Genomic DNA, 14290 nt, shown 5'->3' with positions numbered 1-14290 from the left:
GGGAAAAAAAGCCTATATCCTAATTTTTGAAGAAAGATATGTGTAACATGCTAAATCCTTGGAAAGTCAGGCTGTCTCGATACTTGTTTTTCATCTGCATTGCAAATGGACCTCATTAAACTGGCTTGCACTCTGGTCTATTAACACTCCACATTCACAGAGTACTTGAGTATTTGATTAGTTCTAAGATTATACTTAAGCCACCTACAATCAATGTAATTTCAATTGTTGATTCTTAAGAACACTAACATAGACCACACACTTCACACCTGTCTAAACCAAAGCCTGAATCAAGGCCTAAATTCAAAGCCTGGCTCAGTGCTTACAGATGATACAAGTCAGAACTGGGAGAAATTTTGAATTTCATGGCTATATATTTGCTAGCACTGGTCCTTCAAGAACTCCAGCTTGCAACTGGCAATGAGTGAAAAACCTTAATCAGAAACAAAGGCAGCAAATAATTACTTATTAGTAGGAAGAACATGAGAGGGTGGGGAATGGTGTCTTTTATCAACTACTGTGTATTGGCCATTTTACCACTCTTAACAACAGGCACATAAGTTGTAGTACCAACACCTAACGATTGTTCTCTAAGGAAGGAAAGAACATTTAAAATAGAAATGCATCACCAATTTGGTAAAGTACAGTACCTTTCTTATTTAAAACCCCACATATGATGCTACCATTAAGATGATTTCTTTGCTATTTCAAGCACCGTTTGGAATTAACATTTATGCAGGATATTTTTTTCCACTCTCCTGAAGAGAGAGAAAGTGTCAAAAAATTTAAGAGAGGAGGAGTAATATCCAACATTCAGGATCATCATTCAGACTGATGTAGTCATAATTTGAAGTATTTAGTCATCAGCTAGAAACCACACCATTTATAAACTCATAAAAATTTAAACCTCAAAAATATGTAAAACCTGCAAAGAATCTATTGCCCATTCTATTGTCCTCATGACCATAGTATAGGAAGACACTTGCATGTGTCCCAAACAGGTTTTTAGAAGAAAAATTAAAATTCAAAGGAACTGAAGTTATTTCCTTGAACTCCACAGTCTGCAAATGTCAAATTTACACTTTTCTTCAACCAAGTTATTTCTCTAAATGCATCTTGTCACCTGGATAGGGACTGATAATCACCTAGTTTCTCAGGAGAAAACTTGGGTGGCTAGAAATTATGTCCTTAATAATGTTAGATTTACTGGAAGTGAGAGAGACAAAATTTTGAGAGTTAAATTTTTAATAGGAAAAGTATGTCTTCTTGTCAGTTAAATACCAGATAATTTGGCACTTGCTTCTTTATTGTACAGCCTAAGACACTGCACATGAAAAGACAATGGATAAATTATCTTTTCTCCATAGGAAATCTGAAACTTTAAATTAACTTTTGTTCCCACTTGCCATTTTCATAATATGAAAGTAATGTTTTCTCTGGGGCCCCTCCCAAGTTTTTATTTTACTGACTTTGTTTTTATTTCCTACACCTTGCTCATACCATTGACTACTTTTCCCTTTTAGATAAGGTATGTTTTAATGAAGTACTTTTCAGACTGCAAAATGAAGAGAGATTTGATCCACTCACAGCTTATCCTAACTGCAGAACTAGTACTGTAGAATAACAAATAGCCTTGTAAACACTAGAGGTCAAAATTGATCCCCATAGATGATTGCAAAGGCATTTTCCTGTGTTTGTACATCTGCCCAGGATCAAAATTATTCCATTTCAGTGTTTCATATAATGATAAGATGCCTCTCCTGAAGCTCCAGAAGCTCAACAGCCCTATAGGTAAGCTACTGGAAGAATAAGTCAAAGCAGGGTACTGAAAGAGTCACTGAGAATTTTGCTTCTTAAGTGTCAGTCTGTTGTGGTGTTCAGAGTTCCTAACTTTGAAGCCAGAGAAGAATTTTCTGCCATGTCCAAACAGAACAACACAATGCTGGATATATTGCCTGGAATGGCAGGGGCATATCTGATTTAATCAGTTCCGTGTTGCTGAAAGCCATCAGCCATTTCTGGCTTCTTCATTTGTTCTGTTCTCTTCCCAATTGTGATATCTGTAATGTGTCCAGTTAACTAAAACTGCAGACTTTACAGAGATGTTGGTGAAACATTGTATTTGAAGGATCAGTCTGTAGACTCAGTCTGAAATACTAAAGAACCTTGGACATACAAAATAACAAATTTAAAAAAGCAAATAGTTTTTCTAAGATCTGATTACATCTTGAAATAGTTTGGCTGTTTCTTACTAAGTATCCTAACAGTATTGTTCACAAAGCTGAAGGTCCCCAGTGTCACTGTGCTGGAAAACTTGAGAAAAAAAAAATAATAAAATCTAGCATTGTCAAGAAGGTGTTGCCACTGCTTAAGAGATGCATATGGCCTTTAACTCGATGTCTCAGCAATTAAGGGTATTGAAATAGCATTAATAAAAATCACACTCCCTAGATTTGGCTGGAAATCAACCCAATATATTTAGTGATGGTGTTTCTGTGGGATCATTAAAGCACTGTGGGTGGAACAGAATTGGTCAGATGAAAGTTATAGATGTTGAATTAATATTTCCTATTATTATCTAAAGGTTTATACCTGTTTAGCATAGAGATCCATGGTATGAAGAATCAGGTCTGGCTTCAAATAAGATAAGTTGTTCCACCCAATAAAAGAGAGCCCCTCTTCTGTATAAATATTTTTCACAGTGAATTTTTCTCATTTAAGAGTTCTTGATGGCTCAGATCTTTCTTTTGCACATCAAACACTGAAGGTATATTTGGGGTATTTTATTCCATGCTTTGAGTCTTCTTGTACACCTAAGTTGTTAACCACAAATTTATTAGGCACCTAGAAAGTCGTTCCTTAACGATTAAACAGTACAGTTAATGTGACAGTTATTTCCAGGAAACTACTGCCTACCTTGGTTGTCAGTGTGGATAGGCTGAGGGGGGGCCACTCATTTTATTTGCCTCAATTATTTGCACAGATTCCTAGCTGATCTTTTCATCTACACTTCAGTGTAGATTATTTAGAATTATAGTTAGAATAATTAATGTAAACTAGAACACTGAAAATTATTCAGAAAGGGTAAATGTTACTGTTTTTCCAGAACATCTCACCATTACAAATGTGCCATCATCATGTCATCTGCATAGCTCACTGTGAATAAACCATCATGAAAATTTCTCATTTGTAAATTGCTACCTTAGGTTTTTCAAATGCTAAGTATCTTTCAGAGGGGAATTAATCTAAATGTTTGTACTTAAGATGAAAAACTGAACTAACAATCAAAAGCTAAATGACAAAGTACATACATCACAACCATTATCAATATTTTATATTAACTTTGTAATTGCTGTTGTCTGCAGACAATGGAAGCCATTGATGGTGGGAAACTCTTTTCCACTGCCTACCTAATGGATTTAGGTGCCTGTATCAAAACATTACACTACTGTGCAGGTTGGGCTGATAAAATCCATGGGCGTACTGTTCCAATGGGTGAGTATTTTTGAGATTACAAAAGTACAGAACTGAAGTCAATGCAATCTGTAAAAAATTGCCTTTTTCCTAAAAGTTGTGCCATGCAAAAAATATCTCAAATGGAAAATATTTTAGACAGTTCTTAATATATGTTGTTTAAGATTTATCATAGTGCATGTTTTAAATATTTAGTTCAGTTATTCACATTTATTTCTTGTTCTATACACCACTAAAAAGTACTCTTTATTGACCCAAATATTTTAGCCTATATGTACATCTAAGTCTGGTAGGTTACTTTTACATAGTGATGTATAGTTTATGCAATGGTACAGTAATGAAAACCAGGTATTTGCTTATTAAAGCTAAGATTAGGACAAACTATAATATGTGTTTCAGTTATAGAATAATGTATTAGGAAAAATACTAAGAATGAGGAAAGTTTTGCTGAAATTTCATTCCATTCCTCTCCCATTAAGCAGCTCTATGAAAATACTGTTTCTAGCTGGCTTGTCTCAGAAGGACAAAGAAAAGAATAGTAATAAAGAAGGAATTAAGGAAAACTAGAGTGATAAATACTTCCAACTTTTTGGCATCACGTAGATCTCCATGGTAGGCTTAATGGGATACACATTTATCTGATTCAAAGAGAATTTTATACTTAATGGATTTGATTTAAGCTAAGATCTAATATAAAAAAATGTCTGATATGTACCTAGGATCACTAGTAGATTTTAAAAGAGCACTTTCCAAAAAGAGGTGATAAAAGAAAAAAGAAATTGGGAATGCTCATTGGTGTGCTGTGCATACCATATTGAAAAGCAGGATTATCACTGCAAAAAGTCAAACTAGAAGAATCAAACCTTGGAGCTATGAAGAAGGTAGATATTGAATCCAGATGTATTTTACTGTTGGTTTTTTGCATAGTTAAGTTTTGAAAATATAGTTTGTGAGTAAAATTATATCCAGATAAGTTTGCTATCCAACTTTATCTTCTTTCTGATTTAACTGTTTCTCACAAATTCTTTGTCTGAATGTCTAATTTATTTCTTCTTCCCCTAGATGGAAACTTTTTTACATTTACAAGACATGAGCCGATTGGTGTATGTGGCCAAATTATTCCTGTAAGTTTGAGTCACTTATATGAAAACACAAATGTTCTTGTTGCAAATGGAAATGCTTTTGAAATTTTGCCTATGCAAATGTATCTATGAAACATTATCAGTCAAAAACTTTCAGGCCCTGAAAGATAGAGACTATCCTAGAGTACTCATCAAATTCTGCAACATGAAATTTTGATGAATCAGACCAGTCCAGCCTTGTCTCTCTTCTCCCTGCATATGAAAGGAAAAAAATTAAAAAGATTGTCTGATGGATTATTTTGAAAGACAGAATTTTGTTTTGTTGGAATTAGAATTAGATAATAATCAGAAATAAAAAAAGTAGAAGAGTGTAATATAAACAGCCTATAACCAATAAGCTTTTTACGACCTGGACTATCTGTTTTGCTCTGTACAGCATCCAGACAGCTGAATCTTTATCTATAACTAACACTCATTTACCATGCTAATGGTACAAATAACAACACAAAGAATGTGTCCCATAAGCACAGTGATTCTGAGTCATATCTTCCCAAGCATCTGTTCGGTGTCACTTATATTAAGTGATGATTCAAAAGGCCTGCTTGAGTCTGAACATCCAAATGAGTTGCTTTGAAAATGGTTATATGTACTAGATACTCCTAATCTACCCACCTTTTTCCACATGGTAGGGGTGAGCCGTCTGACCTGACATCTGACACCGTACCAAACTCTCAATCAGCTTGTCTATCAGATTGTCCGATTTGATTAGACATGTGGGTCCCACGCATGTTCCTGATGTCTTTTAGTTGAGCTTGCATATTTGTTTTCTCTTTAGACCACCACATTGATTTAGAGAACATCACTAGAATATGTTTGGATCCAGCCTCCAGAAGAGCTTGGGAATCTGCTGGTTTAGATTCTTTTGTAAGTCAGGCACAAGATATTTCAAGCAAAGCACTCAGATTCAAGACACATTAAAGAACTAGAAACACTAGGTGTGGCCATTTCTAAATAAAATTACGTCTTGAAAGTTTAAGCAGTTAGTTAAAACACTTCCCTTACAAAATGTTCAATGACTCTTAGGTATATCTTTATCTTCTCTCCACTGAAATGGGAACCCACCAAGTTGGAGGGTTTTATGTAAACCAAATCTTTGAGGACAATGTGAATGATGCGAAACACTTTTGCTAGCTCATCATTTCCATTTACCTTCCACTCACACAGTTCCACTTCAATGATGAAGATCCAGAAAACTTTGTAATCCCTTACTTTATGTTGTTTGTGCTCCTGTACTTTTTGAGAGTGTGGTGAGCCTGAAGTAAGGAGAGAGATAAATAACAGTTGCATGTATACTCCTACAAGCCTTTCTGACATAATAGGTAACTGTTAACTGCCTTTTTCCCCACTTTCACAAAGGTAAGGCACACTGTGTCTTTTTTGCTGAGGATCACGGGGTCAGGGCTTCCAAAACTATTAGAAATATTCTCAAAGGGTCAATCTATTTTTCCCCCAGCCACATTGTCCCTTGTACTGCTGAATATGGGGTCCAAAGGAGTCGGCTGTTCTGCAGTCTGGCTGGACTGACCACAATAGAGAGCTGGCAGTGAAACCTCCAGCAAAGAGGGCACAGGCAGTATTACATGTTATTACCTTGCCTCCTTTATAAAACTGAATTGATGATGAATGTGATCATTTATGATGGCAGAACTCCCAATTTCACCACTAATCCAGAAACTTTCTGTAAGGCGTTGTGAGAGAAGTACACATATTGTCTCTTGAGCTTTTAACTAAAACCTTGGATCTCCTGCACTCACATATACCAAAACCACTACTCTTTGTACGACATGGTTTGCCAGTTTCTTTTTCAAAATATCTTCATTCTGAAAAGTGTTAAACAAAGAGTTCAACCACCCAGTTGACAATTTGCACTATTATCATAGAAAAAGTAAAGGAATTTTGGTGATGTATTAGAAATAGGATACACCTTCTCATTTGTCTTTCAGTGGAACTTCCCATTGGTTATGTTCATCTGGAAGATCGCCCCTGCCCTTTGTTGTGGAAACACAGTGGTTGTCAAGCCAGCAGAACAAACACCACTGACTGCCCTTTACATGGGATCCTTAATTAAAGAGGTAAGTCATCAACAACAGAGTTTTTTTGCCCTTCTCAGAAATGTAAGAGTATACTGCAGCTAAAATGCCACAGAGGTAACATAAGACAGGGTGTCATGTGCAAGTAATTCTCATTGCATGTCTAGCTTTGTGCTATGGAATTCACCTTACTGTAAACCAGTGAAGCAAATCCAGGGCAAAAGCATTCATATCTTTCAGCCTAGTCTACACACACACAAAAAGACCCACAATAGCAATTTAGTAAACTCCATGCCTTGTAAATATATTTGTATTACAAGAGCACAGCACTTTTCAAAGTCAAAAGCAAATAAGAAGTCAAGAACACAGCACTCAGAGGTGGGTGGCAACGACTTTATTAGCAAAGTTATCGCAGAAAAGGACATAGCCTTTTTTTTTTTTTTTTTTTTTTTTTTTTTTAATTGAATAAACTTTTCATCCACCTGGGTTTATTATTAACAGAGAGCTGTAAAACTGAACTGGTGATTGCTGCCAAACTTGTGAACTATCTTCACACAGAAACTGGGAGAATACACTTTGTGCTCTTGAACACAAGGAGTGTGGTAGTTTCTTCAGTGTCTCCAAAGTTACATTGACTATTGTGCCCAGCCCAGCAAACACACAAAGAACAGCTAAATAGTTTAGCTAACTTGTTTCTCAATAAAATCAACAAATGTAATCTAACTTATTTGAAGAATCTGTGCAGATGTCAATAATCACCAGCACAGTAATCTTGCAAACTATTAATGGAAATGACTTGGCATATTTTATTACTCTGCTTCAAAACAATGATTCAGCAGAGCATACTGACTGGTTATGCATTAATATTTCACAGAAACTAAATTACTATGGGAAAGGAGCCAAGTCCTGATGTTATTGCATCACATAGTAAAACGTTATTAGATAATATTGGGGAGCAGAAACTGCTTTCTAAAAAAAAAAAAATAAAAAAAAAATCAGAGATACCTTCTTTATTTATTTTTAACAATAAGTATCAGAAAGCATGTTTCTCTGAAAAAGCAACTTTACAGGGTGACTCAGTTCTGCTCCAAGTCTAATGAAACACCTATTCTGATATTCTGATTTTGTGGAAGGAGAGTTCATAAGTGGGAATGTGATCAGTGGTCCATTTTGTATGCACACTTGCAATGGTTACAGAGTGGTAATGACTGGTATAACACTAGAGCATTTTAGTAGAAAGCAAGATGATTTTCATTTTACCCATCCATTCAGTGTTCAATTGTCTGAGATGGTTAAGCATACAATTGTTAAATGTCCCTGGTGTGTTATCTGGTAAATATTATGGAGCTTTAAATAAAGGTCAATATTTATCTTATCGAGACCTTTAAGATTTATTCACCCAAATATAGCTGAATTTTAATTTACACCCAGATCAGCCAAATAAATTTGGACCCCAAATCCCTGATAGCAATCAAAACCTCAGTGATCACTTCAGTAGCTGCTTTACACTCATTCTGAAACTATCTGAAGACCTAATTTAACTTTATACTTCTCAAGTGTCCATATTAAAAAAAATATATATAGTCACTTTTGGTAATTCTCACTACCATTCTTAACAGCCACAAGGCTTCTTTGCTAATATGTAGAGAGTAGCTTCTAATACAGACATGGAAATTCAATGCCTTAAGTGAGACAGTGTGAATTAGTCCCATAAAAATATTCATCTTTTTCTTTTTCTTTACAAATTAAGTAAGAAACACAATGCTGTGCAAATGGAAGGAACCTCACTGTCTCATCAGTTCCAGGAAAAATATTAATCTGAAATATTAAAGAGCATAAAAAGCATTGATAGAATATATCTGAGCATGAACCTGTAAGGAATTGAGATTGCTCAAACAGAAGTAATTGTCTGGTGTCCATAACACAGGACATGAGGTTTAGGAGCTGTGACTCACCGGTTCAAATTCACCATTTTCCAAATGAAAATGGAATCTTTGCATGTAATTTCAAAGTCCTGTTTAATGCTAAAAGTAGACTCATTTAAGTGATAATACAGGAGATGCATCTTTTTGGTCTTTTAGTTCTATGCTTATTCTGCAAGTGCCATTGAGAAGCCATAGATGCTTCATAAGCCAACAGGAAATCGAGCTGCACTTCACACATCCATGAAAGTTTGCCTGACAAGCTGTTGGAATAGAATAAATTATTTTGCCCATAAATGGAACATAAATAATATGGAATTGGTGGGAAACAATAGGTTTGGTTTGACTTACAGGAAAAGCCTCTTTAAGTAGAAAATTTGCAAGATCCTGGAACAGTGCATATTTCAAGTAGCCAGGTTTTTCATGCTTGCTAGCTGATCTGCCTCTTTTGTGTTGTAAAGTCTCACATTGCCCACTCTCTTTCAACCCATGTCCAGAGAAAGAAACAAATCATTGAGTTTGAAGTACTATTTCCATCATTTTTCTTAATAGAATTTCAGTGTAAATCAGCAGATCATTAATGAAATTCCATCTAGCATGAGGGACAATGAACAGAAGTCAGCAAGCACCCAGGGTGATTCAAATACCTTTAATAAAGCAGACATGAATTTAAGTAATCTTTTTCTTTACACATCTGACTGGGAGAGAAAAGGAAAAAAAAAAAATTCCTTGACAATGGAACTGAAAAAGAACTAAAATAAAATGTTCTTTTTATAAAAAGAGTAAGTTCAATAGCCTAAAAGACAGGTGAAGGAAAGAGAGTGTAATTCATGTGAGAATTAACACATTTTCAGCTCTACGGCTGAGAGTAACTATATGACTGAGAAAAGGTAGCTGGAGAACTGAAAACGGAAGACTATATGAGACATGTGCTTCTAGTCATTATCCTTCCCTGAATTTACAGGGTTCTCTCTTCCATTTCAGGCAGGATTTCCACCTGGAGTTGTGAACATTGTGCCAGGCTTTGGACCCACTGCTGGAGCAGCAATTTCTCACCATATGGATGTAGATAAAGTAGCTTTCACAGGCTCTACAGAGGTACTATAATGAATGCAAGAAAATACAAGCAGGAAATGTGCCCCTCTGATTCCCAGTAATGATTTAATGTCTAACTTGTTCTGTGTAACTATTTTAACTTTTTTCCTTTCTTTTGGCTTCTGTTTGTTAAACAAAGTCTTCTTAATGATTTGTTGGTTATTATTAACTTCAAACATATTTAAACAATGTTTGCATTACAGGAAAACCCTTCAAACAAATGCATTCCATGAGATACAATAGGTTGTAATATACTGAGGCTATTTTAAGTCTTGTCCTTTAAAAAGAAAATACTTTCATAACTTTTTATTTGCTTCTCTTTTTAAGAATAATTATTTTTAAAAATGCAAAAAGTAAACCAGGCTGTGCTCCGTTCTCTTTGATTGTAGTAACAACAGGATGATAGGAAGGTACTTCAAAAATCTCATTCCTGGTTCTTCACACACTTAGGTGAGGTGATGGCTTTTTGGTATGTGAACAATACTGATGATCATCTGGATGGTTGTAGAAGTGTATTTGAATATGTATCAGTTTAACAATTGAAAAGAAGGTCACTGTTAATTTTACCTAATCTTCACTCTGAAGAACTGTGATATGACCGAAGATTTCTAAGTGCAGACATTATATGACTATATCCTTAACAAAGTATATTATCTGTCTGCAAGCATGCTACATGGAAGAGTTTCTAACTGGTCTCTTAAATTCTTGGATGTACACTTCAAAGATAAATATCATTACCTCATGTCAAGGATCAGTACACACTGACTGCAAAAGCTATGTTCACTCTTAAAATCTTTAGCTCTAAAATAACAGGAAAATAAAACAATCAAAAAACCCAGCATATGAGAAATATCCCAGATGTTCCCAATGGACAGTAACAACTACAATTCCCAGTGCTCCATGTCCCTCCAAAGGGAGGTGGACTATAGGGTATATTCATAGACTTTGGTGGCAGTCGTCTTCCTACAGTGTAATTTAGCAGAGACAAATGAAGACAGGAAGGCTGGCAGAAGAAGGAAGCTATCTGATGGTTGCTAAGCACACAAGCAGTTACAGACAAAAAGTCATTTTTTCCAGGACAATTCATATTAAGCAGTTACTTTAATTATGCCATCAAAGGAAAGAAGCAGGGTAGGGGTTCTGCCTTGCAGTGTCCATTTCCTCTTCTTTTCTCTAAAGGAGAAACTGGAATAAGGCAGACTTGGCCTTGCAGACAGTGTAGATAGCTACTTTTTCTCTCATACTTTGTGCATCAAAGGGCTTCCCCATGTATAAAATCTAATGGGGGTAACTGGCAAAGCAGAAATCAGTGTCTACTTTGGTTTACAGACACAAGCAAGTAGAGTAGTGGTAACCAAAAAAGAACCAGACATCTTTGGCAGTTAACATGAGTGTGTCCAGGAGGAAACTTCTAGAAAGCATTCTGGTTCATAGGCTGCAAGCTATCTGCACCCTGACTCTTTTCAATTTATTCATTTATTTATTTATCATTTCTACAGTTACTGGCATAGTAGACAACTCTGAATCAATTTACAGTTTTGAGAAACTCAGAGACATGTTACTGATGAAAATTTTTGACATGAAGCTGTCCTCTCTCTACCTTTTAGGTTGGAAAACTGATTAAAGAAGCAGCAGGAAAGAGCAATCTGAAGAGAGTTACATTGGAACTTGGAGGGAAAAGTCCTAACATTATATTTGCGGATGCAGACTGTTAGTAGCATTTTTATTATATAAAACTATTACTTTTATAAGTCCCGTGTTCTTTTTCTTTGTCAGTAAATTATTTGTACCTGTTTACTGATGGAATAATTTTTAATGTATTCTGGTCATGCCATAATTTTGAGCTTGAGTGCCACAAAAAAATGGTGGCTTCTGAAGGAATATAAACCTCTAAATACCTGTCCACCCTTACTTAGTTAAGGATCATTCTAAGGCAATATTAGTGCAGAACCAAAAGTGGCTAGACAGCTCTTATACAGATTTATTATATTTTCAGCTGAATACCTCTTTTAGTACTGCTGACAGGGCAAATAATCTGCATTTAAATCTACATTTCACATAGAACAACTGAATGTGTGTTTGTATAGGTGTACCGTGTTACTCTTGATAAGAACAGTTTTGGACATAAGTGAAGGGATGAATATCTGTGTTTTAAATGGTCATAAAAATAAAAAGTGCTAAAAAGGGTAATGAGGTGGAGTGACAAAGATTTTTAAATTTATGTCACAACCATTCGAGTTTATGATCCGATGAATTCTGCATTTCTTTGCAGTGGACACCGCTGTGGAATTTGCACATATTGGTCTGTTCTACCACCAGGGACAGTGCTGTATAGCAGGATCTAGGATTTTTGTGGAAGAGCCTATTTATGATGAGTTTGTTCAGCGGAGCATTGAACGAGCAAAGAAGTATACTCTTGGGAATCCTCTGTTGCCTGGTGTACAGCAAGGCCCTCAAGTAAGTAATGTTATGTGTTTCTAATATAACTGTGACATGTCATTGCAGTTTATGTACTTCTGAACCTATTGTTGCATTAGTTAGAAGGTTACGTTACAGTTGTCTAGAGGTTGTCCTGAAGGACCAGGAGGAAGAAGCTGAAGTGATGGTTGGTTTTGCCACTATCATAGGCCTAAGCGTGAGGTTTATCTCTCTTTCTAGTTCCTTTTATTATGGAATGAGAACAGTTATATAGAATTAAAATGGTTTGAGAATGCTCCAGTGCAACAGCTGTAAAAGTGCAAGTACAGTCACCCATGTCAGAGATTACTAACACTGTATTCAACTAGTACCACTGTAAATTAGTAGCTTGAGGAAATAAAACTTAATGGGCTTTCACCTTTTTCAAGGTGTAGTCTTTCATTATGCTGCTCTCAGTTTTAGAATGTTAAACAATTATAATGCATTATTTTGTACTTTTTCCTGCATATGTTAAGCAGTTATGCCAATAGCTTCCCTATTAAATGAAGGCTAAAATGCAACATTAAAAATCATAGCTATCACAATGCTGTGGATCCAGTGGATCACATTAGAGCATTGTTAAATTAGTTTTCATCTAGAGTCTTATTCCTGTATCAGCTGGTAGTACAGGATATATACTTTCTTGACAGAATATTATGCACCTATTTCATTGTCACAGAATAAAGGAATGGTGTTAGAGACAAAGAAAAACAGGAAACAAAGCAACTCCTACATATTTGTTAATGTAATGTAACATGTTCTTCATTCATTATCACATTCATTTTATGTAATCAAAGACACCAAGTAAATTTGAAAACTGTCTTCCAAGCCACACAAGCTTTGGAGAATTTAAAAATAGCAAGGATGCTATTTTTGACATCCTGCGATGTGCCTTGCTAAAAGGCTAATATGTTCAGCTGAATAAATTTAGATGTCAGAGGATAGAAAGATTGAAGCAAGTAAATTTCAGGTACCTGGTGTACAGCTAAGCCAAAACTAACAGGAATCCACTCTCATCTTATTGTGGCTTTACTGAGTTTGAAATTCATGCTAACAATTTAAATGTGAGGTGAAAGTAAACTTTTACTGAAAAAAAAAAAAAAAAAAAAAAAAAGGAAGGTTAAAAATGTGGAGAAAAAAAAAATTACTGACAACATTTGAAATAACATGAAGACTCTTTTCTCCTCCAGTCTCATCATCTGCCTTTCTTGACTTCTTTTTCTTCATAGCAAGCTGTAGCAAAAATCTTAACTTTTACAGGTTAACAAAGCTGCTCCTTTTAGAACTAGAATGATCCCATTTAAGGAAAATTGTAAGCATGTGGTTTAGTTGCCCATCGGTTGTGATAATGTTATTGTTGTGATATTGTTAAATATCTCTCTTTGTCTTCAAATTCCTTGCTATGCTTGAACTAATTCTTTCCAGAAACAAAAAATTATAGCCTGTATCAGGCATATGCACACTGCTCTCTTGTCATAGTCTCCCTGAAATCCATATTAGTCCACAAGGTTGGGTAACACTTTGCACAGTGGGCACCAAAAAAAGAGTTAAAGGCCCTACTAGAATTCAAAAGATCATATATATGCTAATTCACACATTATTAAGAAAAATACTGATAATAACAGAGGGACAACTGGCAGCAACATGAGCTATATCATCTAATACTTGTCTTCAGGATGTTTATGCACGAGATATTTGGCCACTAGGCTAGTAGAAATTTTATGTCCTTCAGCATACAGTAAAGCAATTGTTTGAAAGCAAAATGACAAAGGCAACGCAGGGATCTAAAAATCACCTCCTTATAAATATCTTTATAAATTCACATCCTTATAAATGTAAGTTTTTATCACAGCTTTAGCTGACTAGCTGTTTAGTCTAATACACATCCAGGATTCCCCAAAATCTTTGAAAATGTGTTCTAAAAGTATGGTAAAACTTATTGCTTAAACTGAAATGTGACCTTTTTATTGTACAAATAAGAAATGTGATACACACCTACTCTGCTGACTGAGAGTATGATCACAGAGAAGAATCTCCTGTGCGAGAGTCACCCTAAAAGTAATCTCAGTATCTTAATGAGTCAATGCTTGGAAGGCTGAACTCTGAAACAGTGATGGAAAGAATAACGAAAATGAAAAAATAAAAAAAAAAAAAAAAAAAAAAAAAAAAA

The 14290-nt window shown here is 35.3% G+C and overlaps 1 protein-coding gene across 1 annotated transcript in view; it reads left to right on the top strand.

The window, feature by feature from the left end:
- ALDH1A1 (aldehyde dehydrogenase 1 family member A1) overlaps positions 1–14290 on the top strand; it is a 52009-nt gene that overhangs the window by 31449 nt on the left and 6270 nt on the right. The window contains 6 exon segments of the mRNA XM_026866051.1: positions 3366–3495; positions 4537–4598; positions 6560–6688; positions 9553–9666; positions 11271–11373; positions 11936–12120. Of these exon segments, the coding sequence (XP_026721852.1) occupies positions 3366–3495; positions 4537–4598; positions 6560–6688; positions 9553–9666; positions 11271–11373; positions 11936–12120 (723 nt within the window).

The sequence above is a fragment of the Athene cunicularia genome (assembly GCF_003259725.1).
Source record: "Athene cunicularia isolate RWA chromosome Z unlocalized genomic scaffold, athCun1 chrZ_part2, whole genome shotgun sequence".
NCBI classification, from domain to species: Eukaryota; Metazoa; Chordata; class Aves; order Strigiformes; family Strigidae; genus Athene; species Athene cunicularia.
Note: the sequence above shows the minus strand (reverse complement) of the source record. Positions and strands in the feature narration are given on the sequence as shown.